At 42.7% G+C, this 25,121-nt stretch overlaps 1 protein-coding gene across 3 annotated transcripts in view; it reads right to left on the bottom strand.

Annotated features, from left to right (window-relative positions):
- slc41a2b (solute carrier family 41 member 2b) overlaps positions 1-25,121 on the bottom strand; it is a 35,437-nt gene that overhangs the window by 8,508 nt on the left and 1,808 nt on the right. For all 3 annotated transcript variants that reach the window (XM_031743795.2, XM_031743796.2, XM_039601414.1), the window contains exons 3-10: positions 23,911-24,018; positions 20,726-20,797; positions 20,013-20,157; positions 19,710-19,856; positions 15,935-16,082; positions 15,376-15,455; positions 6,359-6,490; positions 5,652-5,800 (exon numbers count right to left, since the gene is read on the bottom strand). In XM_031743795.2, the coding sequence (XP_031599655.1) occupies positions 5,652-5,800; positions 6,359-6,490; positions 15,376-15,455; positions 15,935-16,082; positions 19,710-19,856; positions 20,013-20,157; positions 20,726-20,797; positions 23,911-24,018 (981 nt within the window). The remainder of the gene's footprint in view (positions 1-5,651; positions 5,801-6,358; positions 6,491-15,375; positions 15,456-15,934; positions 16,083-19,709; positions 19,857-20,012; positions 20,158-20,725; positions 20,798-23,910; positions 24,019-25,121) is intronic.

The following is a 25,121-nucleotide window of genomic DNA, read 5'->3' as shown; positions in this document are numbered from 1 at the left end:
TATGAAAGTCTACTCATTTTTCCAGCATTTTTTTAACCCTTCTAAACTCGTAAGTACAAGAAAGCTTTATGGTCTTCATTTGGACTAAAAACCTTTATTACCAGCATCATGTTCTACATGTGACTCTCCACCAAGTGATCGTAAAGCATAGAGCTGAGCCCAAGCTAACTGTTGTGTGCTGTTGAATGCAAACTGAATGACAGTCTCTGCAGTGATTAATAACGCTTCCACGTGTTCACTTATAGTACATAAACCTTGTGAGATTCACTGACTCTAGATTGATCTTGTTCACCAGTTGTTCCCTTCTAGTCATCCTGCTCAAGCTGCACTTAAAAATGAGTGACCTTGAGTTTTTTGCATGCAAAAGGAAAGAGTGCATTTGACTTACATCCACAGAAAAGAAGAAGAGCTTAATAGTAAACGTTTTTGCAAAACAACCCTGAACTGTTTTATTACAATGATTTTCTTTTCACAATTGTGGGAGCCAAAATCACGTCTGAAAGTAAGCTGGTTCTACCTCAAAATTACAATACTGGCCATACTGGACTTTTGGGGATAGGTATCGGGGGCAGATATCACCAAGCCCCAAGAGCGATGGAAGAAAGAGCGTTGACTGCAAGAGGAACTGACCTGAAAGCTTGAAACCTGGATCCTCCGTTGCTGGTTACCAAGACTACGTGAAGTACCAACATATCATCTACTAGATGATGTGAATGCAGCACTAAGTACAATACGTACCACTATCATTACAGAGACTAACCAGCTGATCTACAGTACAGTAGCAGTGATCAGTGAGATGCTTGGCTACAAGTTGAACAGCCTTAAGGAGGAATGTCCTCCATGGAGGAGGCTAGACACCAAGATCAAGGTAGCACGGAGGGAGGTTAGCCAACTATCGGAGCTGCAGAAAGGTGCGATGTAGAAGGTGCCTAAGAAGTACAGCAAGCTGAGGCCTTGGAGACTGTCAAGCAACAACTCACAACCTTGGCCAGCCGCTTGAAGAGATACACCACAGAGATCGAAGGCAGGAGAATAAACCAGCTGTTCTCCACAGAAGCAGCCAAGGTGTACTCTCAGTGGCAGGGGAACAATATGAGAACAGCACCACCAAGACTGGAGACAGAGCAATACTGGAAGAGCATATGGGAGAAGGACGCAACCAGTAACAGCAATGCTCAGTGGCTAGTGGATCTGAGGGCAGACCACAGCAACCTCCCTGAACAGGGTCCAGTAACCCTCATAGTGGCAGACATCCAAGAAAGGGTCTCCAGTATGAAGAGTTGGACAGCACCAGGCCCCGACATGGTTCACGCCTACTGGCTAAAGAAGCTGACTGCACTCCACAAGCGTCTGGCAGCACAAACGAACCAGCTTGTAGTCGACGAGAGACACCCAGAATGGCTAATCGAAGGTCGGACAGTCCTGATCCTCAAGGACCCCCAGAAGGAACCAGTCCCCTCCAACTACCAGCCAATAACCTGCCTCAGCACCACATGGAAGCTCCTGTCAGGCATCACAGCGGCTAAGATGAACAGGTACATGGCTCTTACTGCAAGCATGATAAACAACATACATCCAGAGATTATATGGATGCATATTACAGAGGCATATATAAATGTCATTAGATTTATATGTCTGTATCAAATCTATGCCATAGGAATGTTGTAACCACAAACCCTTCTAAAACCTTATGCCCTAACCTGATGTGCACCTCCCTTACAATGTATCTGCTGTTGATGCAGCCCACTCAGACACCGGCAACAGCATTGCCACTTGTGTAGTCTCTGCATAGATCCAGCACAGAGGGGCATTAGTGCTAAATTTTACAATAAAATACATGAATTTCATTTACCCAGCAGCCAGGTGCCTTCTACAGTTATCTGTGCCAGCAGCCACAGCCCTAACTTTAAGCATTTATAAAGTTTAATAGTGTGATTTATTAAAAAGCAGTCATCTTGAGTACAGTTGTTATGATACACTTTAACATGGAAGTCTAAAGGGACTGACTGACCCTTGGAGCCAGCCTCAGGAAGCTATTAGAGGAACTCGAGTTTTCAGCATGTCTGCAAAGGCATAATTTTTCAACCCCAAAGTTGCTGCTGGTTGTAAAATATCTCCGATTTTACCATTACAAAAATCGAGGCATTGTTTGTTTTTGGATTCACATTTCAGCCGTCACTCACATCACACAGCAGTCAAAGCCAAATCAGGAAATAAAATCTGTTTTGCTTTGGTGAATGATGATGATGATGCTGATTTCACATCTGAAAGTGTTAAGCTGGCTACTGAGCGCATTCAGAAACACTCCTCTGTATTTTGCCTCTAGGCAACCTTTCACAGCAATTACTCTATTAAACTAGCAAAATAAGATTCTGCTGCTGCTGAGCACTGCCTGACAGACAGCCTGACTGCGTTTGAGCTGACATTCATACTGCAGAACCGGTGTACTTGATAGGAAAATGTCATGCGTAACCTCAGAAAGCCTGGCCATTCTGTGTTTTTGATACATGCATGAAGCTGACTGGTTTGCGGACCAAACGCTTGCTGACAGATGAGAGCTCAAACTAAGTTCTCCTGAGTTGGATAATATCTGACACTCACTGGAACAATGAGGTCATGTCTTCAGAGTAAGAGATGATTACCTCAGTTATTACTGATTCATATTTTCCTGCGTACCACCTTTGTGTTATCCAATAACTTGGCTTCCATTAACATTATCATAGACATGCATATGCTTCACTATTAAACTTTGTTTAACCTCATCAGACCAAGTTGCTCCAATCCCAATCTGTCAAACTCTCTACTTTCCCTTCACACCACCACTGATTGCACTGTGTTGCCTTAGTTTGTTTAGTATTGCCTCATTCTTATACTGGATATGCTGTGGGCTAACATTACAGCGTGCTGTCTTGTGTGATTTGTTTATGTTTTCATGTTTCATCTCTTGCCATGTTCCAGGCTTTTTTTAATCCCTATGGATTTATGTAAAATTATTAATCACCGTATGCCAAAACATGCAGAAGCCCATTCTTCCTTTCTAACTAGTGACTGTACTGTGAAGCTGGCAGAGATAGCACAATGAGTCGGGCTATTTTGTAGGAATGTTTCAATTTCTCCCCTTATTTTCTATGCTTTCACTTTCAATGGAACACTATCAAACTGTACCATGTGCAGTTTCTGCTTATCACTGCTATTAAAGGAGCAGACTGCTACAGTTAAAGTAGAACTGAATGACACTATCAAATTCTGCCATGTTACAGACTTTTTTTGCCAAATGGGGTCTCGTGCTGCATCGAATGTGGGAGAAAATTTGGAATGACATTGGAAGGTGTGAGAAAAATAAGTCCATATTGAATCTCAACTGGGTATTCGCACAGCCAGTTTGAATTGAGCATTTATTTCTTTAAAAAGACTTACTGGCAAAAACCAAATGAAATGTATCCGTGTGGATAATGTGATTTCAGTTTCCGATGTGCAGTGAGTGCATCGGGGTCTTTTAAGGGCACTGACCAAGGCTACTTTTTTCTCAGAGCCAGTGGAGAAACAATGTTAAAACTAATGTTCCTCATGAAATCAGATATTATGCATCTTTACAGTAGTAGACAGCCCTCCCTTTACAACCTTAAAGTCTCAAGCTTATCCTCACATGTGAGTTTGCTGTAGGGCATTGCATCATTTGCAGTGGTCTGCATTACAGGCGGAGGCTCGCTGAAGATGAAGCTGCTATCCCCTGCTTATAATCCTCAAACACCCACACATTTGTTTTCCAGCCCTGCAGTCCTGCTCACTCTTCTGCAAGTGCTATTCAGGTTTCCACAATCCTCCCAGAGACACACGACTATTCCTGGACCCCCTGGAATGTGAGATTCTCAAAACTGCTGTTAGTGACTGCAGCGCTTTGCTTCATTAGTTCTCAGTGTAAATACTCCATGATCAGTTTACTGTGCTGTAAACCAACACTGCTATTTGGAAGCCCCATGAGGTCATGTTTGACACAACCAAAACAAAGACAAAGCACACAGAAGTATTTTCTTATTCTCCCTATAAAAAAATATTCACTCTTTTTCGACAGTTTCCACTGCTCATTCAGACGCCATCTGTAGCGGCTCCATGCGCCGCAGTTTGAGAACCAGTGTTCCAGTTGTATTAAACCTTCATCAGGTCATTTTTGTTGTAATATTTGGTCCCTTAAAGCTCCTTTCTAAATTCTTTCTGACTCTTTAGCTACTAAACGCCCCACCATGCTACCTGCGTGTCATCAGCTGTGCCTGTCTGCTGTTTGGAGCAGAGCACAGTGGCTTTTTTTATTTTCTTCAAACGGCTGCCTGCTGAGACACGAACATGTGCAGGCACAGGAAACACAATGCTAACTGAAACATATGAATTTACTATTCAACATTTTCCTCTTGAATATTACAGAGTTTAGCGTCCATCTATATGACGGTGTTAAATGGTGATTTAATGTGGCACGAGGGGAAACTTCAGGCTGTAAATGAGCTTTTATATTTCGTAATAATTAATCTCTGCATAAATACACTGGCGATAAAGCACGCGTACTTCTGGGAGCCATTTCTGCATCTTACTTCAATAAATATTTATACCCTAAAACACTTCCATCTATGAAGACGTGCAGAAAGAGCCACACAAAGCAGAATTCAGCGCTTGAACAGATCAGTCACTCTTCTTTGGTGACTTCAATGTGAAAAAGGCTGGATACAAACACTTTCTACTCCTGCAGTCTCAAGAGTCGTCTCTGCCATCTGATGTTCTATTTGGGACTGAAGGATCCTTAAAGCGGCTCTGCTGGCTCTGTTCTTAATTGATTTGGAAAGTCTCCAATTCCTCAGTGACCAGGATTACATCTTAATGTTCTGTGTCTGCATTAAAGATTTAGGGAAGCCTTAAAAAGCCTTTGGGCACAGCAAGAGTCCGACACACACACACAAAAACCCCCATGCCAACTCAACTCTTCAAATTCCAGACCTTAAAGACAGATCACGATGCACCTAAGACATGAAAGCAGCCAATCATAATTCAAGCTGCTCCTTCATAATTATCATACCTGCTGCCAAAACAAAATCAGGATTCCTTCAGGCACCGCCTCAAACCACAACACTCAAGGAATTCACAGGATACACACACCTGCATCTCCGCCTTGTGTTGAGGAAGACACAACCACAGATTCATCTTCCTCTTATATCTGGCTTGGAATATTTTCACACAGGTTCACAGGTGTTGCTGTTTTCACTGACCCTCTTAAATACAGTTAACACGCCTGATCAAAAACATGCTATCATTTCTTCTGTTTAAACTCTGTAGATGTTGCAAAAAATCAGCTGATGCAAACTGAAGACAACAGGGTGAGCGCTGATTTGGAGCTTTTGTACACCGATGAATGTGAGCCTAATATTTTGTCACTAAAGTGGCCCCTGTCAGATCACATATAGTCACTTCATCCAGCATTAGTGCAAAATAGAGGTTAGAGCAGCTTTAAACAGCTGGAATCACAGAGGAGCCTGAGGACTGCCTTTTTGTTGGTGTTGATAACAAAGCATTAAGGTCTGAGATGGGACTGCAAAAAGAGCCAATGAGCTTAAATGCTTCATGTGGAAGGAATATTCTGGAATTCTTTACAGTGGTTACGTACTCACCTGCAGCATAGCAGCAGCTAGGTAGACAGACATAAAGATGGGCGTCAGGGTTGTGTGGCCACTCTTCATGAGGTGGATGATGTAGAGGAAAAGTAGGTGACCGGGGATGACTAAAAAGAGGAGCACCTGTGCAGAACGATGATTGGCGCCTGAGAAAATACAAACAAGACGGAAAAACTTAGAGCTGAACGTGAGGGATCCAAAATACATCTTTCTATTCTTTATGAAAAACACACAGCTGGATAGGCTGGTGACAAATTGCACTCGCTCACGCAGTCCACCAGCTGCCCCCACTGCTTCTTCCAAACACAGAGCTAATTTACGCCTCACAACGAACGAGCAGCTCACCAGGGAAATGACTAAAAGCTACAGTTTCAAAGTTTTCAGTGGAGCCTGATCATCATTCTGACACCATTCCTATAAAACATGATATCCAAGCCTACTTTAAACACGTATATGTGTGTGAAAGCCAATTAAACAGTGCCAGACTGAACGACTCCAGCGGAGTCGTTCACTGTTGTGCCGTTCAGAGCACAACAGTGCTCGTTAGACTGCAAATCATGAAAGGCAGCGCTTCACAGCTGGAAAACAATCCCTGTTGCAGAGTGTGTGTGTGTGTGTGTGTGTGTGTGTGTGTGTGTGTGTGTGTGTGTGTGTGTGTGTGTGTGTGTGTGTGTGTGTGTGTGTGTGTGTGGGGTTATACTGACCTGTACCACAGAATGTGCGGCAGGGGTAGTAGCAGCCCTTGGCTTCATCGGGAACTTCCCCAGGAGCACAGTGGAAATGAAGGTGGGTGGAGATCCTGCTTGACTGAATAGCCACCAGGTTACCTCCAATACCTGCACATTACAGAAAGCAATTATCCGACTTCAACAACAGCATGAAAGCTGAAACGAATCACTACTTTTCACCTTTTCCTCAGTGAAAAGACTTCAATATTAAAGAGTTCAAAGACCTGCTAATATATCTCCCAAAGCGTGGCTGTAGCTCAGGTAGAGCAGACCATCTGCTGACCCTTAGCTGCTCCAGTCTGCATGCCAAATATCCCAAGTTGTTCTCTGATGCATCTATCAGAGTGTGAATGCTTGTATGAATGGGTGAATGAGGCATGTTTATAAAGTGCTTTGAGTGCTCCAGGGTAGAAAAGTGCTCTATAAGAATCAGTACCAAATATTATTTAGACCAGCGGTCCCCAACCTTTTTTGTGGAAACAGAGTTAACGATAAAAACCCTGAAAACCATAAATAAAAACGACTCATGGCCCGGTACCGGCCCGCTGTTTTTGGCAACATAGCTGAGGCTAATCTAAGACACGTTAGCTCTGCAACATGTTTCGCTGACACTTAAGGATTTTCAAATATAAAACAAACAGCCAGTGGAGGTGATTGTGTACAGTGAGACCCTTTACAATTAGATATAAATGTCTGTAGCGAGGAGACGCCTGTTCTGTTAAAGGATGACTCTATTTGTTACATACGTGCCACGAAAGGTCAAAATGAAAAATGTAGAACAAACTCAGAAAATAGAAAGTAGCAAAACTGGTAGAACTCTGCATGTAGGATGTCTGGGTAATTCTGTTCAACAGCTTCTAATCTGCCAATCTGAAAGGTCACAGGAGAAATCTCAAGATAGATTTACAATTCATAACTCCAATGAAATTACAAATGTTGTGCATTTACCACATTGACGTCACTGAGGTAGAGAACAATGATTGCTGAGTGTGTTGCAGGAAAAAAGAACTTGTTTCTGCATGTTGAGAAAAAACACGATCAACCCAAAGTTAGCAGAAACTGGTTTTGCTTCAATGTGCTATCAATATGTTCACATTTTCCAAGACAGTGTAATGATTACAATCATCTTCTTTATTTCCAAATGCTTTAGATTTGGAATTTTTCATCATGTATTTAATTACCATCAAGCAGATGATCAGTCATGGAAATATGAGACACCAGCTGTACTGACAAACATGCTGATGTTGCATTCACATGCCTCAGCATCACACCTTTCCTTCAGCAGGTGACACACAAACAATTTTCTTGTGTTTTTTTATCCTGCGAGCACAGCGTGGTGACTAAACCACAGAGGAGAACTTGCATAAAGACATGAAGAACAAGCTAGCAGGCAGGTGTACACAGAGCAGGTCAGGAGAGAACAAAGTCTGCTGTTATGTACATAAAGAAGTGTTCAGGGGAGCTGAGAACTGCTAGAAAGGAGGATTATTTATTCAGAAATAATTCAAGTATTTGCTGTTCAGAAGGTTAACAGGACTATACGTCATCAGATGGTCACTGTGATCATGTGCTGGAAACCAAATACAAAGAACAAGAAGCGATGCCGCGTGTTTAAGCCATCCAAATTCGCTTTTGTAGTGCCTATATTAGATTAGACACCGCTGCCACCTCAGGGTGATGTCTACTTTACTCGGTCTATTGAAGCTCTTTGTCTGCCTGGTGACTTTTTATTGGAGCATTAGCAGCCCTCCCACAGGGCCTGTAAACAGATATCACTTCACAACGAGTGTTCACACTCTCTGCCATCTGTCCCCTCACCTCACATTCCTGTCCTCACCGTTTCCGTCGGCCACAATCTGATGCCATTCTTTAAAGGTACAATGTGGAGACTGATGTGAACCTCGTGTCTGTGTGAAAAAATATAGACAGGAAGTGGGGGCAGGAGAGCTGGCCTGGCTTTGTCTCTGTGGGAAAAAGGGCTGAAAGTTTGAGTTTGGACTGAAAGGAGTTAGATCTCATCAACATGTGGATATTATATTATGTGAAACACCCAAAACAACAAACAGAGAGACAGAGCGAGTGACTGGGTTCGTGTATGTAGTCGATGCAGTTATGTATGCTGGACTCGTACTCAAGGCTCTAAAGGGTACTGTCCACATCTCAGAGTGAAGCTGTGCACTGTTGTCATTCTCCTGTCTGAAGCATCAGCAGCATTAGTGGCTGCACTATTTGATTGCTATGAGGGAACTATAGAAAAGGCTTTGATGACTGCACATCACACTCTTGCTCTTCCAATCTAAACAAAGGTTCTGACTGTATTCTTCACGATGAGCGACACCAATTCCTCAGAGGAAACGATGAACACAAAATACCCTATTTTTTTATTAGTTCTGGGTCTATTGCCTTCAGAACCGCCTCGGTACTTTGTGGCAAAAAATCAAGAAAGTTCTGGAAACCTTTAGAGAGTTTGGCTCATACTGACATGACAGCATCATGCAGTCGCTGCAGATTTGTTGGCTGCATGTCCATCTCTCCCATTCACCACATCATTCAAGGTTCTCTGTTGAATTAAGATCTAGTTCCATGTTGTCCTGCTGTAAATGGTCATGCTGTAGTCATGAAGGGATGGACAAAGTCAACAACAACACTCATTTAGGCTGCAGTGTTTAAATGATGCTCAGTCACTGCACCATTACAGGATAGATGTCTTCCCCTGTCACATCAGAGAGTTGTTGCCTTTGCATCATCTCAGCTTTTGTGTGATAAAGTGGCAATGAGACGAGGTCAGTCTGCTATCGTTTTGGGTCAAGTTGGCAGTTACATGCAATCTGGTTGAGACACTATAGTGTAAAACTGTGATAAACTGCCATCAACATGCTCTAAAGTGTGTATTCTGATGTTTGGAGGTGAGGACAGGGCGCTGCACACTAGTTGGTTCCCACAACTACTTGGTCTAAACCAGGGGTGTCCAACTCCAGGCCTCGAGGGCCGGTGTCCTGCAGTTTTTAGATGTGTCCTTGATCCAACACAGCTGATCTAAATGGCTAAATGACCTCCTCAACATGTCTTGAAGTTCTCCAGAGGCCTGGTAATAAACTAATCATTTGATTCAGGTGTGATGACCCAGGGTGAGATCTAAAACCTGCAGGACACCGGCCCTCGAGGCCTGGAGTTGGACACCCCTGGTCTAAACTAAATGGTCACCAAAAGCGATATAGCTAAAAAATATAGTGATATTAGATTTCCCTGATATCGCCCAGCACTAGTACACTATATGCATTTATCACAGCGAACCAAAACCATGTGAGAATGACAGAGTGAACACACTACCAGGATCCACTTGTCATTCTGGGTCAAAGGATTTTCATAGGCAGGACCCAACACAGACTGTAAACATAGTGACTCCACCCACTGATTTGTGAAGCCTATTAAAGCCTCGATATTAACATTTTGGCTAACACTACCTTTGTTCCCTCCTTCAGGTCAGACTGACTGAATATTATTAATATTATTATTATATTATTATTATTATATTACACTCCCACAGTCAGAGACGCTGTCCTGCAGGGCTGGTTAACTGTTTTTATAAAGGTTTTTTCCCCTCTTCTCCATCTTATGTCTTTGTCTTATGAAAGAAGCACTTGGAAAATGAAATGGATAACTACGTCAGACTTAATGAATTGGTTTGGTTGCAAAGTAACACAATGGCGCAGCAGCAGGTCAGCGTACAGTCCAGCTGAGTACAACTGTGTCCAAACAATCCAAACAGTCCATCTGCCTACGTGACCAAGATGCCTTTAACTATTCAGAGGACGTGATAAATATTTTTCACCATTTTAAAAACTACTTTTATATATATTTTTATTTTATATGAATAATTTTAGGCCTGTCGTGTTCCAACACATGTTTTGTGGTGTGATAACTATGTTTAACATGGATTTCGGTGCGTCTTTCATACTTCTGTAAATCGACCTCTGTCTTTAACATTGAGAGAGTTCAGAGTACAGACAAACTGAAGAGGGAAGGAAATATATATTAGGCTGACAACTTAAAGCATTCAATTTGCCAAGAGTGTTTTTCATTTCAAAAATATGTTAAATGATCACATTTCATAACCTTTATGGTTAATGCAGATGCAGATGGCCCCGCCCCTCCTTGAGCCTGGTTCTGCCGGAGGTTTCTTCCTGTTAAAAGGGAGTTTTTCCTTCCCACTGTCGCCAAAGTGCTTGCTCATAGGGGGTCATATGATTGTTGGGTTTTTCTCTGTATGTATTAATGTACGATCTACTGTGCAATGTAAAGCGCCTTGAGGCGGCTGTTGTTGTGATTTGGTGCTGTATAAATAAAACTGAATTGAATAGTTAATGTGATCGAGTACTGATTCTGACATCCTTAACGACACAGTTTGGGGTATGAGGGTGTTTTTGCCACCTCAGCGGGGCGCAGAGTTAGCTGAAGGTGGTTAAGAGGGCAATCTGGCTTATTTAGGTCACTTGGTCTGACAGGAGCAACGAAGGCGATGAGGATGAGGATGTCTGGGCCACGGCAAACCTTCGTGGAAGCTACAGGGGGTCTGTGCTGCTCTCAACTGGGCCACTCTGCCCGGAGGGAGGGAGGCGGGTGGTGGTGGTAGCAAAGGTCTGCGAATCTTGGCTTCTCTTCTCAAGGTTTCATTTATATTGTTTATTCAAATGAGAATGAAGCAGAATGAAAAAAATACAGAAAAAGCAGAATGAAAGAGAAACACTGACAGAGGAAGGAAAAGATGACTTATTGGTAGGAGTTAGATGCAAAAAACAAAAAAGGCAGACACCTTATCCTGAAGCAAACAACAGAAGGAAAGAAAAATAGGCAAATATGCCAAGATGACAAGCAAAGATTAAAGACTGGGCTGTCTCTCAGTGATGTCTGGTACAAAAATATACAGCATAATGTATCTGCATGTTTCACAAAGTCACATAAAAGTCTCTAAGACACACCTGAAACTGCATTTCAGATCAAAAGAAACAAAAGATGACAAAACCCTACGATGTGCATCGTATAACGTGGACAAGAGGAAACTGTCAGACGCTCCCTCGATGTTAAAGATGTCAGAATCCAGTTTGAGACCCGCAGTATCAGGATCATGTAAGCTTAAACTGAACGAAATAACCCTCAAGCATTAAAATGAAATAATGAAGGTCAGTGTGGGAAAAGAGGGCTTTCTCTCTCCCATCTTTCATTTAACCTGCCTTTTCTTATCAAGCCCTACACACACCCCTCCCCCACTCTTTGCTAATCAAACATCCACATGCTTTCCCCATCTCTGCGCCGTCGGCCCTTTCTTCAAATGTATTTTTATTAGGACAGGAGCGCTGGTGCATTTTTATCTGCCAAAAGACACGAGGCAGACTCCCTCTGTGATTCCTGATGTTGGAAATCAGAGATGGCTTCTGTTCCCAACAGTGCACACAAAATCAAAAAATCCCAGTGCTCATAAACAGACACACAGTGGTTCCACAGCTGCTTTGTGCTGGGGTACGTCTCAGTAGAAAACCAATTAGAGTCAGGTTCGTACTCCATCTCCTTAAATGTCTCTCATTAATGCCATTTAATTAAAAGCTTATCTGTTGTTGTGGCGGTGCCAGAGCCCTGGCAGCCGCGGTTGAGCCCGCTGGCAGTGGGAAATGTGATGAGGGAAAGGTAAGGGAAAATGGAAGAGGACCGGAGACAGACGGACTCCAACTGTCTGCCTAAACCGGTCTCATTAGGTAACTTATTTATGGTGATGAGCATCTGGAGGCTCTTTAGTAACCCTCGTTTATCCAGGGAGTGTGTACCGAGCACACGTCCTTCCGCTGTTCGTACATTCACGTACGTTCACACCTGGGAACTGAACAGCTAGAGGAAAAAGACAAATTGACTCTGCAGTGTGTTATTCATCTTGTGTAGAAACACTTTGTCTCCATCTCTGCTCCCAGGGTCAAAGACTGCATTAATTATAAAGCTGAGAGAGATAAATGAGACAAACAACAACAGAAGCAGTTTCTCTGTTCCCAAACTTCCAAGTTAAACAGCTCGTTTCCAGTAAAATCAAATGTGCTTTAACGCTGCTGCTCATTAAGATCTGAGAAAAGCGCTGTCAGAAAAACAGCAGAAAACACAGAAAATCCAAAAAGCACCAGCAGAGACCTATTCCATTATTTCTAGATGTGGCCTTTGTCTCCTCTGAACGCCATTTTTCTGCCTTCACAGCAGCCCATTGGCCACCAGGAACCTTTACTGCACCAACAAGGCAAGATCCACACCTTCTATCAAAACACAGGGTGACTTCAGGTAGCAAACAACCCTGTAGTTGTTTTTTGCAATTTCATTTTCAGTATGACTAAATATGTACAACACATCCCTCCTGACAAAATTATTAATAAGTGTTGTCTCACTACTTAACATTAAATACTGCTAAATTACTCTGAGCAAAGAAAACACCTGCATATACACGTCTTTAAGTTGAGTCACAGCTGCAAAATTGCCAAATCACAACAGCAACACAGAAGTGAACAAAGCCCAAAGTCTAAACTGATCGTAGCAGCGACAGTTCTTTTCCTAATTTAAAGGACAAACCCCGTGATGTGCTTCGTCAGGGCGCTTTGCTACATGTGGAGAAGAGCAGGTTATTACTGAACCTGGCTGTTGATTCATCCCACTTAGCAACACAGTCAGCAAGTGGAGCTCCAGCAAAAGGCTGTGACAGAGTTCCCATAAGTTCCCAAATTATGCATTATGGATTTCAGGGAATGTGATCATTCAATAACATCCAAGCCTACATTACAGCCAGAGTGACAACATGCAAAAATTATTACAATCCTTCAATGACGCCATGTTTTCTGACACAGTTGTTGAACCAAGAAACCGTTTGTGGTTGGGTAGCACAGTGTCACAGGTTAGGGGCTTTATGAGGGTAAATATGTAGCTGTAATGTACCTTTATGAAATCGTGTGTCTGTGAAGCATCACAGAGGTGATTTTAAAAGCCAACAGTAGAAGCTACAGATACAGAGGCTTCGCACAGATGCACTGCGTGGTAAAGTAATAAGATGAAAAGAGGAACAGATCAAACAGACTTTGAGAGCAGGTTGGTGGGGCATGGACGCCCAGCTGGCTATTTCAGGAACGTGCAAGTAAAGAGACGCCTGCATTTAATGTATGGGCCGGACTCCTCGGGTCAGTCTGTCGATCGCTGCCTTTCTCGTTGGTCTCGCAATTGTGTATTTACTTTTGAGATGACTACAGTGCTTCATCAATTCATTTCTGGAAGCAAGAGGAAACTGTTATAACTGAATTTTCAGAAACAGCAGCTATCTACACTTACCTGTGTTAGTATGTACTGCCGAGTCTGATGTCTAAGGCGCGAGGCCTTGAGCATGACCACATCAAAAGCGGCATATTTTAATTAGTTTGGGCTGTTTAATTAAGTGTTTTTATTTATTTATTTCACTTTTTATCTTAATAATGGTTCAGACATGCAGCCACAACATGAGTAGCCCCAGGGCGTGCCAGTAGCAGCACTCAGACTGGATGTGATGCTTCCTCTCTCATCACAAAAAGAACAATATTAAGCTGGTAACTATCAAATCTATTGTTGAGGACATGAAGCCCATAACGATTATTCCTAAACTGTTCTTGTGCTGGCTTCACAGGTTCAGGTTCAGTTTTGTCTACACAGTATTAGGGGCAGAGACACTGGCTGATTTTAATCATTCATCTTCATCATGCTTCAAATACTAGCTTTGTTTTTCCTTTTTTTAGGTAAACTCAAATCTGAGACATCAGTAAATCAGGTCAGATGCTTTGGTCTACAACATGTATCTGGTGACCTTTATGTACATTAGTGAAGTAAAGAAAAGCAGAAGAGCAACTAGTCCTCTGGAGGCAATTACAACAGCTGCTATTACAGTAGCAGCTGTGCAGAAACTGCTCATAAACAAAGATGGATGCACATATGAAGTTGAGAGGTGCAGAAACACCAAATATGGACATTTCTGAAAAGGGTGGGTCCTGTCTCTTCAGCTCTAGCAGCATGTACACCTTACTAAGACACTAACTAGGTTTGGTAATAAAAAATACTGCTGGTATTTACAAAGGACTGCATGCAACAGGTGGGAACATTTTTGTAACTGAACTTGTTGCAAATGTATTTCTGAGAGTTCGTTTCAGGTGCAGAATATTAAAGAACTGACTCACTAACAATTGACGCATGAAAAATTACTGCTATTTGCACCAATATTAAACAGAAAAAAAAGCATGCCCCCCCTCCCTGACTGGTTGTGGCAGACGGCCGCCCCTCCCTGAGCCTGGGTCTGCTGGAGGTTTCTTCCTGTTAAAAGGGAGTTTTTCCTTCCTACTGTCACCAAGTGCTTGCTCATGGGGAGGATGGCGTCTGATGGGTGTTGGTTTTTTTTCTCTATTACTGTAGGTGTCTTATAAAGATGCTAGACTAATATTAACACCACTAATTGGGAGGAAGCCGGAGTACCCACGCAAACTCCACACAGAAAGGCCGCAGCCAGGTGGTGGGACCGAACTCAGTGCTAATCACGGCGCCGCTGTGCTGCCTTTACATGTAATACTCACGGTCTCATCCTCATGTGTAAGCAACCGTGTCACACACACACACACACACACACACACACACACGGGGACATTCAATATATATTCATATATATATAAATAAGATGACACGTGATCTGCTATGGTCACCCTACACTGCACAGACACACGACTCCTACACAGAGTGGGTAGGCGTGGGTAGGATGCTGTGTCCTGAAAGAATTAGAGGATGGAAGGAGAAGTGGGATTTCTTCATGTATGTATCTTATAAATCTTGCCAGGATTTAGGAAGCTGTTACTAAAACCTGTCTGGTCTTTAGCCTCTCCGTGTCTGTTCATGCCCCCCCGACACTCAGCAACACCTCTACGCTGCACAGAACAAAAGGAGGAAGCCGTGTCAATACTCACCGTTGATAACGGGGGTGTACACTACAATGCCGGCCAGATTTGGGTCAGACACCGTTTTGTCCAGGATGAGCCCTCCAATGCTGCAGAGCACAACATAATAAGCTCATTAACTCAGGTGTGAGACAAAAGAGAGCATGGAAAGGCATAGGCTCACCTTCATCTAAATGATGTGGACATGTGTGCTTCTCTATAAAAGCTACTAAAATCCTTCATCAGCTGTACTGTACAGAGAGAATGAAGGATTTTTCAATTGTTTTCAGCTGCTGGTGTTCACAGCCCAGCTCTCCCTCCTCTATTAAAGCCTGTGTGGGTCTGTAATATCAGCAGCACTGATGGTTGAGAGGAGAGAGTGAGAGAGAGTGAGCGGGACAATAATTTGCTTCCTACTGGCTCCTCTGTAAGGCCGCCAGGCTCAAGGAGACCTGAGGGTGTATGTGCTCGGATGCTGCAATTTGTTTAGGGGATGAGTCATCATGCAAACCAGACGCTGGGAGGTGCAGACTCGGGATAGCTGTTCTTTTTCCTTCAGAAGACTAAACACACACACACACACACACACCTGCTGATGACCATAGCAGTGATGACGGGCTCCCATCCTGAGTAGAGTAGGGTGCGGCTGGCAGGGTGCTTGGAGGAGATGACGATCCACAGCGGAGTCAGACACATGAAGAAGGCCCAAACCAACGACGACACATACGGATAGGAATCTGCAGAGGAGACACACTTGGGTTTCAGTTTCCTGCTCAGGTGAAACTGAGTAACACCTGAAATGTCTCAATGACCCGGGTAAGAAAATCCCAACATGTTGATTCTGTTCATCGCGACGTCCAGACTGTTGGAACATCTGAAATGGTTCAGTACCACAAACAGGACTTTTCTCTTTAAGCAATGAAGATTTTCTACTTGTGGCTGAGCTGAGCAATGGAAGCCTGAGAGCTACAGACGGATGTCAAATGAAAGGAAAAACCTGAATCGTTGACCCTGTGGTTCCAGTGGAATATCTTCACTGCAACAACAATATTCCCCTCAAGTAAATTTGATGATTATCTCAACCCATCTCATCTCATCTATGGGTCTCCCATAGATGAGATGAGATGATCCACCTGTGAGGCAGCACTTTCATCTATATACCAAATAAAAGCTGGAAGAATAAAGTTCAACAGCTCCAAGAGAAAAGAGGAAAAAAGTTGCAGCTAATGTGACGGAAATATTGATACTGTGCCGACTAAAGTTGAGCATGAATGAAAAGCCTCTCTCTGAGACAAAACACGAGCAGTTAGGACAGGACACAGGAGAGGACACTGCCCGTTGGCATCGAGTCCTAAATCCATCCACTAAAACACAGAAAATATACACAGAATATTTTCTCTCACTTGATCTAATAGTAAACGTCTTTGTTGCAACTAAAATATAACAGTTATTTTGGAGAAGTAATTAGACTAAAGCACCTGCATGAAGCCACCACCAGATGTTTCCAACAGGATCCCATTTCAAGCACTGAATAACTGTCATTAGCAGGCAGTCCCACATTTATTATCTTGATGGTCTAAAGAAAAGAAAGGGCTTGGTGTTCAGCTCAGGATACAACGGGCTCTAGTAGGCCTTGGATTTTAAAATGTGAAGCAGAAACAGATAAACTGAGTCATATATCTGGAGCAGAGCCTTGCCCCAGAGCAGCCTGCCTCTGGAAATGTGACACCAAGTTAACATAGACTAAGTAAGCTGGCTAACAGGGAAAGTCCCAGTTAGACTCTTCTACCTTTTGACGTTGCATGTTCCACTAATTATCTTGCTTCGGTGAATAAACCCACGAGCAAACAATTGATATTCCTGCCCATCCCTGAAGGAATACATTTTGCTAAAACACTCTGCCAGGAAGAGGAACGGAGCAGCTGCCAGCTATCTAAATGGCCCCATTCTTCTAATGCTTGGGAAAGAAATGGTGTTTCCAAATACTGATGATAAGTACAGCCCTGTTTTTAGATGCTAGAAGTTCACCCAGCATGAAGCAGGCAAACAGAAAATAATAACAATAATAGAAGAAAGTGTTTTACTTTCTTGCTGTTAAGAAAACCTGTTTAACAAGAAGGAACCTGCAAAGAGACACGGAGCCAAGGTTACCTGAGCAGATAGGGACAAAACAAAACAACTGCATTCTTCTTCTGTTATTTCAACTATTTCAAGTCCGACTCACTTCGATCATAGATGATGTGAAGTGGATGAGACTTCAGCATTTCACTGTACTGAAGTCAATGTGAAAAAATATACAGAAAGAGGACATCTGTCATTTAGAGTTGGTGCATATACAGTACAAAGTCCTGCACTATGGCAGTGTCTGTCCCACAACAGACACCTGAGAAAGAGAAGACCCAGACTGATGGATTCTTCCTTATTATCGAAAGGTCAGCCTACAGCATCTTTCACGTAAGCAGTCTTAGTCAACTATAGGCCAAAGTCCAACCTTCATTTGTTAATGTAACTCTTTTACATATTAGGAGATATCCTTTATATTAAAATTGTAGTTCTGCTTCCTGGCACCGGCAGCCTTGTGTCATGGGTGCGCACCGTGTTGCATTGAACGGTTTTCTGCAGGTTTACATGCAGCCAGCATGTGAGCACTTGAATCTAAACCCCCATCTGTTAATTTGACCTAACACCAATTGTTTTGTGCGATGCATCAACACAACCTGTGCACAAACTCTGGGTCCTGTTCTTGGTGTTAGTGCTTCATCTCACACTCACATTATCCCTGCTTTTATCTATTGTTGAGCCCTCTCAGTATAGCACTGTAACAATCCTGTTGGTTAAAAGCACTCTATAAATAAACTCAAGAGGACTCCACATGATTCCTACAGCTGCAAAGTCTTGCTTGCGTCTCTGCTTGGCTGTTTCCCTCAATGCCTCTAAATGACTCTTGGTTTAGGTTTCTTACGAGAACAGATAGACGTGTGATTTCAATTTTCTTTAGCTGAGAGTAAACTGACTGTTAGTTTGAATTTAGTGTCTGTTTGGCTGGGCTCAAAAACAAGAGAGCCACTGTGAGCGACACAGCCAGACAGCCTCACTGCCCTGCCATGGAAATCTGAAATCTGAAGTGTGTTTAAGAAATTTAGCTCCCAGCACTAACTATTCCTTTCATAATGGAGAACATCTATGCTCGGCAATTAGACCTGACAGGTTCAGTTAGCATGAGATGGTTTCCAAAGGAAAACGCTTCTAATGTGTGCTGTACTGAGTAATACAAGGTGGTGCAGCACAGGTCTGCTGTGACATGAATTAAACATGTGGAATGCATGTCAGGAGGAAGAGAGATGGTCTGTCCTGAAACTGGAGGCTGATATTCTTACAGAGTAAGACAGGAAGGACCTCTGCTGGCCGACTGGGGGAACTGTATGACTCTACAGTACCACATGAAGCTTATTTGAACTGGATATGACTGAATTTCAACATCCACACTCAGACTGAAACACTCTGAGGTGCATTCATGCATGTGATGGCCCACTAATAAATAATCATATGCATGAGGGCTCTTAGGCAGACCCTGTGAGCCCTTTAATGCACATCTCCATACGGTATATCTGCAACTTTATTCCAAATAAAGTACATTTGACATTATCTCTCGTTCTATCAGTAAAGCAACAGCCTAAGAAGATATTCAAAGGAGAATGTTGGTTTAAAAAGTGGGAGGAAAGTGTGGCTGTGGGGGAGGCTGACCCAGGACACACTGGAGAGATTACATGTCTCAGTCGGGCTCATCTGGGCTTCAGCTGCCAACTCTACAACCCAGCCTTGCATACGCAGCGATGCATCTCCATCTCTGTGTGCAACGAATGCACGGATGGATGTTCACACTGACTTTTACCAGATAAACTGGCACAAGGACAGACATTTTATCATTTCAGCATGCGTCCTGTCAGTGGACAGACAGATAACAGCAAAGACTACTTGGCTGACACAATCCCCTCAGGTGCACAGGTACAATTTCATACACTCTTAAGAATTCGTCATAAAACTAAAAGTGCACACCCTCTGTGCTCTCCAATAATCTTTATTTACGTGCCGATGTTTTCATGATGGGCTCAGGAGCCTGCACAGAGCTCAGTGGAGGCGGAAACTCTCTTAAGAAGTGGCTTCAGAACAGGTGTCCTAATTTTACACTGTACAGTATGAATCAGTAATATATATATGTAGTTTTCTTATATGGGCTCTATGAATATAATGAAGAGTAACACACTGTATTAATCAGCTGATTGGCAGACTGTGAAACAAAGCAGGTCCTTGTAATGCAGTCAGAACATGTGCACGTGTAGTAAAGGTAGGAGCTGTTCACCTACCCAGGCACTTGTACAAGCCTTGGCTTATCCAGGCCAGGATCGCCAAGGTTATGAGGTCACCAAAACTGGCTGCAATGGGCGTGGCTACGTTGTCTGGGTTAATCCCTGTCTTCTTCGAGCCCACAATTACCCCCACCATGATGATACCTGAATATGACATCAAGAGGATAAGCACATTACTCACAGCCATCACATTATAGGCAACTGAAACATGAAAATGTACGTGTTAAAAGAGGACTGACGTGAAGCAGCAGCAGTATTACCAGTTTATACTGCACCGTGTCACAGTCTGTGTGTATTTACCCTGCAGCAGGGAGGCTATGAAGGCCGTGGCCACGCTGCTGGAGCAGAGCAAAACAGCGTGGCTCATCTGAAACTTCCCCTCTGGAATCCAACCAAGAACCACGGCTGCTACGGCCGCCAGGAAACCCACAACAGTGGCCTGAACCTGGGGCAGAGAGGCAGGGAGATTATCCAGACTCTCTTATTAGTGACACAAAATGAGCTTTAGCAGCAACATTTGCAGGGCCATTTTTCCCTAACAATTCCTGGTGACACGTTACATGTAGGACAAATAGCTCAGTGTGTAACTTTATCATTACATGCGTCGTGTTGTCGTGTGTTTATCAGAACGTAGGTAGATAATTAACACAGCCTGTACTCGGTCTTACAACACAGTCCAAGATTTTGGTCTGAATAAACACCCACACGGTCCGAACAATTACCCCCGTGGACCGTATCAATATATATACACTGGACATTAGCCATAGCACTGCATTAATATTATCAAAGATTTACAGTTACATGGTTTTTGTCATGACCAAAAAAGGAAAAAAAAACACCTGAGTGAAAGGTGTTTCTAAAAACTGCTCCCATTAAAAAGGAAGAGACTTGATGAAGAACAGAAACTAATAAAACTGCAGCTGGACTCATGCCAATGCAAACAATGGAGGATTGATTCATTTTTTTATGAAAATGTTCTCTCTACAATGAAGACAGCCACCGTGAGCGATTACCTGCTTCAGTGCCAGGTTCCCTATGATTAGATTCCACTTCTCGATGGGAGAATCCATCTTGCCCACATTGACCTGAGTTGGGATGGGAGAGAGTTATTTTACAGAGTAAAGCCTGTATCACAGCCTGTCAGTGACCGCCTGTTGGAAATGCCACTTATTTTCCAGGACTGACACTAAATTGATTAAATGCTACAAACTTGAAATTGGTGCCATTTAATCCTAGTATTTCATATTGTGGTTCCACAAAAGGTTTCCCTGCAAACATCAAAGAATACTAAACTTCCAGATTGTAACAAACAGACTTAAAAATCAACACTAACACAAACACTGGGTCTGGCCTTTTCAGTCATCACACTCTGTAATGTCTCCAACTGAACCATCCCTGCTACACAAACACCCACATTTACTGTTATGAATGTGAAGAAAGCCCTTCATCCCACACCTGATGACATTTACCACAGATGAAGCGCCTTCATGGGTTTATCTCCTTTTTCTGTATGACTGTCTGATCACATGTGTTGTATAACACACACACACACACACGCACACACACATGGGCGCACATGCAAACGCACACACAGTGCTCTTTAAGAATGAGAATATCGTTAGTCATTTTCAACGATGTGTTTTTTCCAATAACTGGATTAGAATTTAACAAAGATAAATAATCAGAGTCTGTATGCCACTAACAGCTCAGGAATTCTGTCCACAGTGTCGCGACATCTCTCTTCACGAACATTAATAAATTCCCAACCATGTTATAAATGTGACACATAACACAATGGCTGAACAAAATGTTCACACTTTTATAAATACGTCACTCAGACGATGTAAAACTTTCTGACGAATAGCTGAACATGTACACATTGTGTATATATGTAATCATCTTGTGATGTAGACTCACTCATTGTTTGGATGAGTCATGAGAGAAATAAAAAATGTAATCCGATCCATTAAATATCAAAAAAGCAGCTCACAAAGCTTCCAACACGGCGTAACTCGGCTCATAACCGTAGCACGTCGGAGCAGTGTGCATCACGTGATAGAGCGGCTGTGTGTATTTGTAGCCTCGCTACCAAACCAGCATTTCATCTCCGAGGAAGTTATCCCAGAGAGAAGTAAAGCAAGTATGTAAGTTCATCTCTGAATGTTTGTAAAGCGTTCCCATGTTAAGGTTAACAACCGATATATGGAGCGACTGCCTCTCTCTCTCCCTCTCCTGCTGCTACTTCAATCATGAAACTGATCAATGATCAGCTGATCGGCTTTTCTGTCGAGTCCGTCTCTCTTCTTTGTTTTTGGCCCACTTTGCACCAGAAAGAGGAAACCAGCGGCTGAACAACAGCAGCACGTTTAAGCTTGATAAGCTGTTGTTAGAATGTATTTAATATTACTTTCTACACCAGGATCCTTTTCACGTAGCTGACGGCTGGTAACTGTGCAGGGGCGGATCTAGCAAAGTGTAGCCAGGGGCCGATAGGGCATGAACAGGGAAAAGGGGCACAAAGACATACTTTTCTTTCTTATTCTCATTTAAAATGTCTCGCTTTTAATAAATAATTATCTGAATCTTACACCCAAAGTTTTAATCTGATGTAAAATATATAGAAGTCCATTACTGTATATAGTAACTGTTAAGTCTAATATACCCTAGTAAGCTATAGTACTTTTTCCTTTGGGAAGGTACCATCTGTGAATTCTGCAATTCTGTTGAAGAAAGATGTTGAATCTATTTAATTATTCTTGAAAAATAATTTATTTCTGTGCATTTTTTTTTCACCCTGCATCAAATTAAAGTTGATTACGTCGATTAAGCATCATGAGGTGGAGGGTGGGGGGTGGTTCCCTATGTTTTTTTTGCTGGGAGTTTGCAACCCTGTTAGTTAGGTTGCTTAATATTTCTGCTAAGTACTCTTTAAAATACCAGAATAGGGAGGATGGAGCAGGTTTAAGTTTATTAGATTGATCAGTGTTGCTGAACTATGAAATATTTTGGGTGCAGTGTATTTTTTTACATACAGGTAAAACAGAATAGCTTTAGTGTTGTTGTTTATTTAAACTTGAGGATGAACTTATACAAAATGCAGCAAGATATTAAAAAAACAGTTTTATTGATTAAAAAACACACTATATCGGATTGATATCGGTATCGGCAGATATCCAAATTTATGACATCGGTATCGGACATAAAAAAGTGGTATCGTGCCATCTCTAGTAACAACATATATAAGTCCTCCTGCATATCTCAGCATTCCAAGGCAGAGCAGCTGAGCAGAACAACAGTAACATGAAGACAAACGGTTTTTGGGACACCGCTGAGGAAAATTGGCTCATGCTAAGCTCCACTGTCTATGTTGACACAGTGCTGTGAATGTGGAGCTTGTATGTGGGGAGCAGGGGGCCAACAGGAAGAGCCGAAAACCAACAAAGAGAGAATTCTGCTCAGTCACCTCTTCTACTTGGAGAAACAGGACTGCAACAAGTAAGGTTTATGGACAGAATGAGAGACTGTTTAATGGGACATGGCAGGGTGCAAATACATGCTCACCCTTTTTAGCAGAGCAACAATTCACCGTCTGACTATTTGATCCTGGCTGCAACAGCCTCTCCCAACTCACTGTCAGCAAACTCCTCCTAACTCCTGATTCCAACTGTTTCTAAAACACTTTAAGTAATTTTTAGGTGAAAACGTCCAAAGTCACTCTAACAGTTGGGCACATAAGCCTGTTGTGTTCACTGCACAGTGTAGACGACACTGGAGCTATAATTACAGACTGGGCTGGATGATGAACACCTAATCACAGTTAGAGGCTCACTCTGTGGAGATGAGTCACGACCACAAAAACATGATGCAACTATGTACACAAACACACAGTGACATCACTGTACTATCAGTGATCCTGTAACAGCAGCTACAAGGACGAGGAAACAACAAACACGCAGGACAAAGCAGCATGACGTCTGATTACAACAACATCGAATGTGAAGACGGAAATAATAGTGACACAGCTCTCAAAATCACAAGTACATAAAAAAGAAAGAATGACAGTTCTTCAGTTAAAGTGCTGTTTACTAGTACCATACGGGTCATGCATATAGAAGCAATTGTGTTGGCGTATTACTTAGAGTGGAAAGGGCTACAGAGTGAGTGTGTGTGTGTGTGTGTGTCTGTGTGTCTGTCTCACCGCTGTGGACAGCCTCGAGGCCAAAGTCATCTCCAGGTTTCCCTTGAGGCCGAGCAGAGCAGGTACCAGGATGAAGATCTCTGTGATGTACTGGAACGCCTCCCAGTGCTGCAGACACCACAAAGTCACTTGGTTTTTTTGGCTATCACTAAACTTCAGCTGACATCTGCAGTTACATGTTGTGCTTTCATTCAGGATAAGGCGAACTGGGGATTTGCATAATTTAGCTGTGAAGCAGTGAAGTAAATCGAGCAGCACCCACAGACTGGTCAGTCACTTTTCTTTTAAAGGTTCGTAATTCTGTAAAATGTTGCCAACAGGGATAACGTGTGACTGCTGTAATGTTAGCTGAGCAAAGCATGAAACTCTTCTCTTCACTCCTTACTGACTTCCCAGAGCAAAGCTTTCACGTTCGTAGGAAGGACACAGAGGTACACATTTGGAGTGCGACCAGCACTCTTTCAGCTCGTTTGCTCACTGTTCCAGCGTCTGACAGATGGTTTGTAATCACCCAAAAAATGTAAATGTGCAGAAACGGGTTGCAGGCAGGACCACGCTCGAGTGAAAATATAAAAAAACAACTCTGCATTTCTACGAGGAAGTAAAAATCTTCAATACATTTGCAAAGTAATACTGAAATAAAAACTACGGTTTAGAAATTGCTTGATCTGGTTGTGCTGCTTCTATCAGCTTTTCAGGGCAGAAATTACACTAGAAGGAGAAACAGAGGTCCACGTCTCCAACCTGGGACTCATTCCACTTCTATGTAAAATAACCTGCTAACAAACGTGCACCTTAAACATGTGATATGACAGAGTGCAGTTAACAAAGCTCTTACAGAGCGTCCTTGTGAGATTATAGTCATATCAAGCTTGGTTGCTAGTATATAACCCAAGGAAGGTTTGGATAATGTGATCATTACTAGTCAGCATTACAGGTCACAACAGTGACGTGAATAACTACTGATTCATAGTTGTATTTAGTTTCTTTTTCCTTCTCAGCCAACACTGTCCTTTTACTGTAGCCTGATGGGATTGGGTAACAATTTTATTTCTATTAACAGGTACTTTCAAATGTAGGCTTACAGCCCAACACTTCCCAGCATTGGTAACTTTGTTGCAGTTGTGCTACTTTGTTCCACCATCACAGAAAGCGAAACTGAACAATACCCATATCTGTAATAAACTTGAATGAGCCTTTAATCCCAGCCT

The sequence above is a fragment of the Oreochromis aureus genome, linkage group 17, assembly GCF_013358895.1.
Source record: "Oreochromis aureus strain Israel breed Guangdong linkage group 17, ZZ_aureus, whole genome shotgun sequence".
Taxonomy (NCBI): Eukaryota; Metazoa; Chordata; class Actinopteri; order Cichliformes; family Cichlidae; genus Oreochromis; species Oreochromis aureus.
This window is presented reverse-complemented; position numbering and strand designations above follow the sequence as displayed.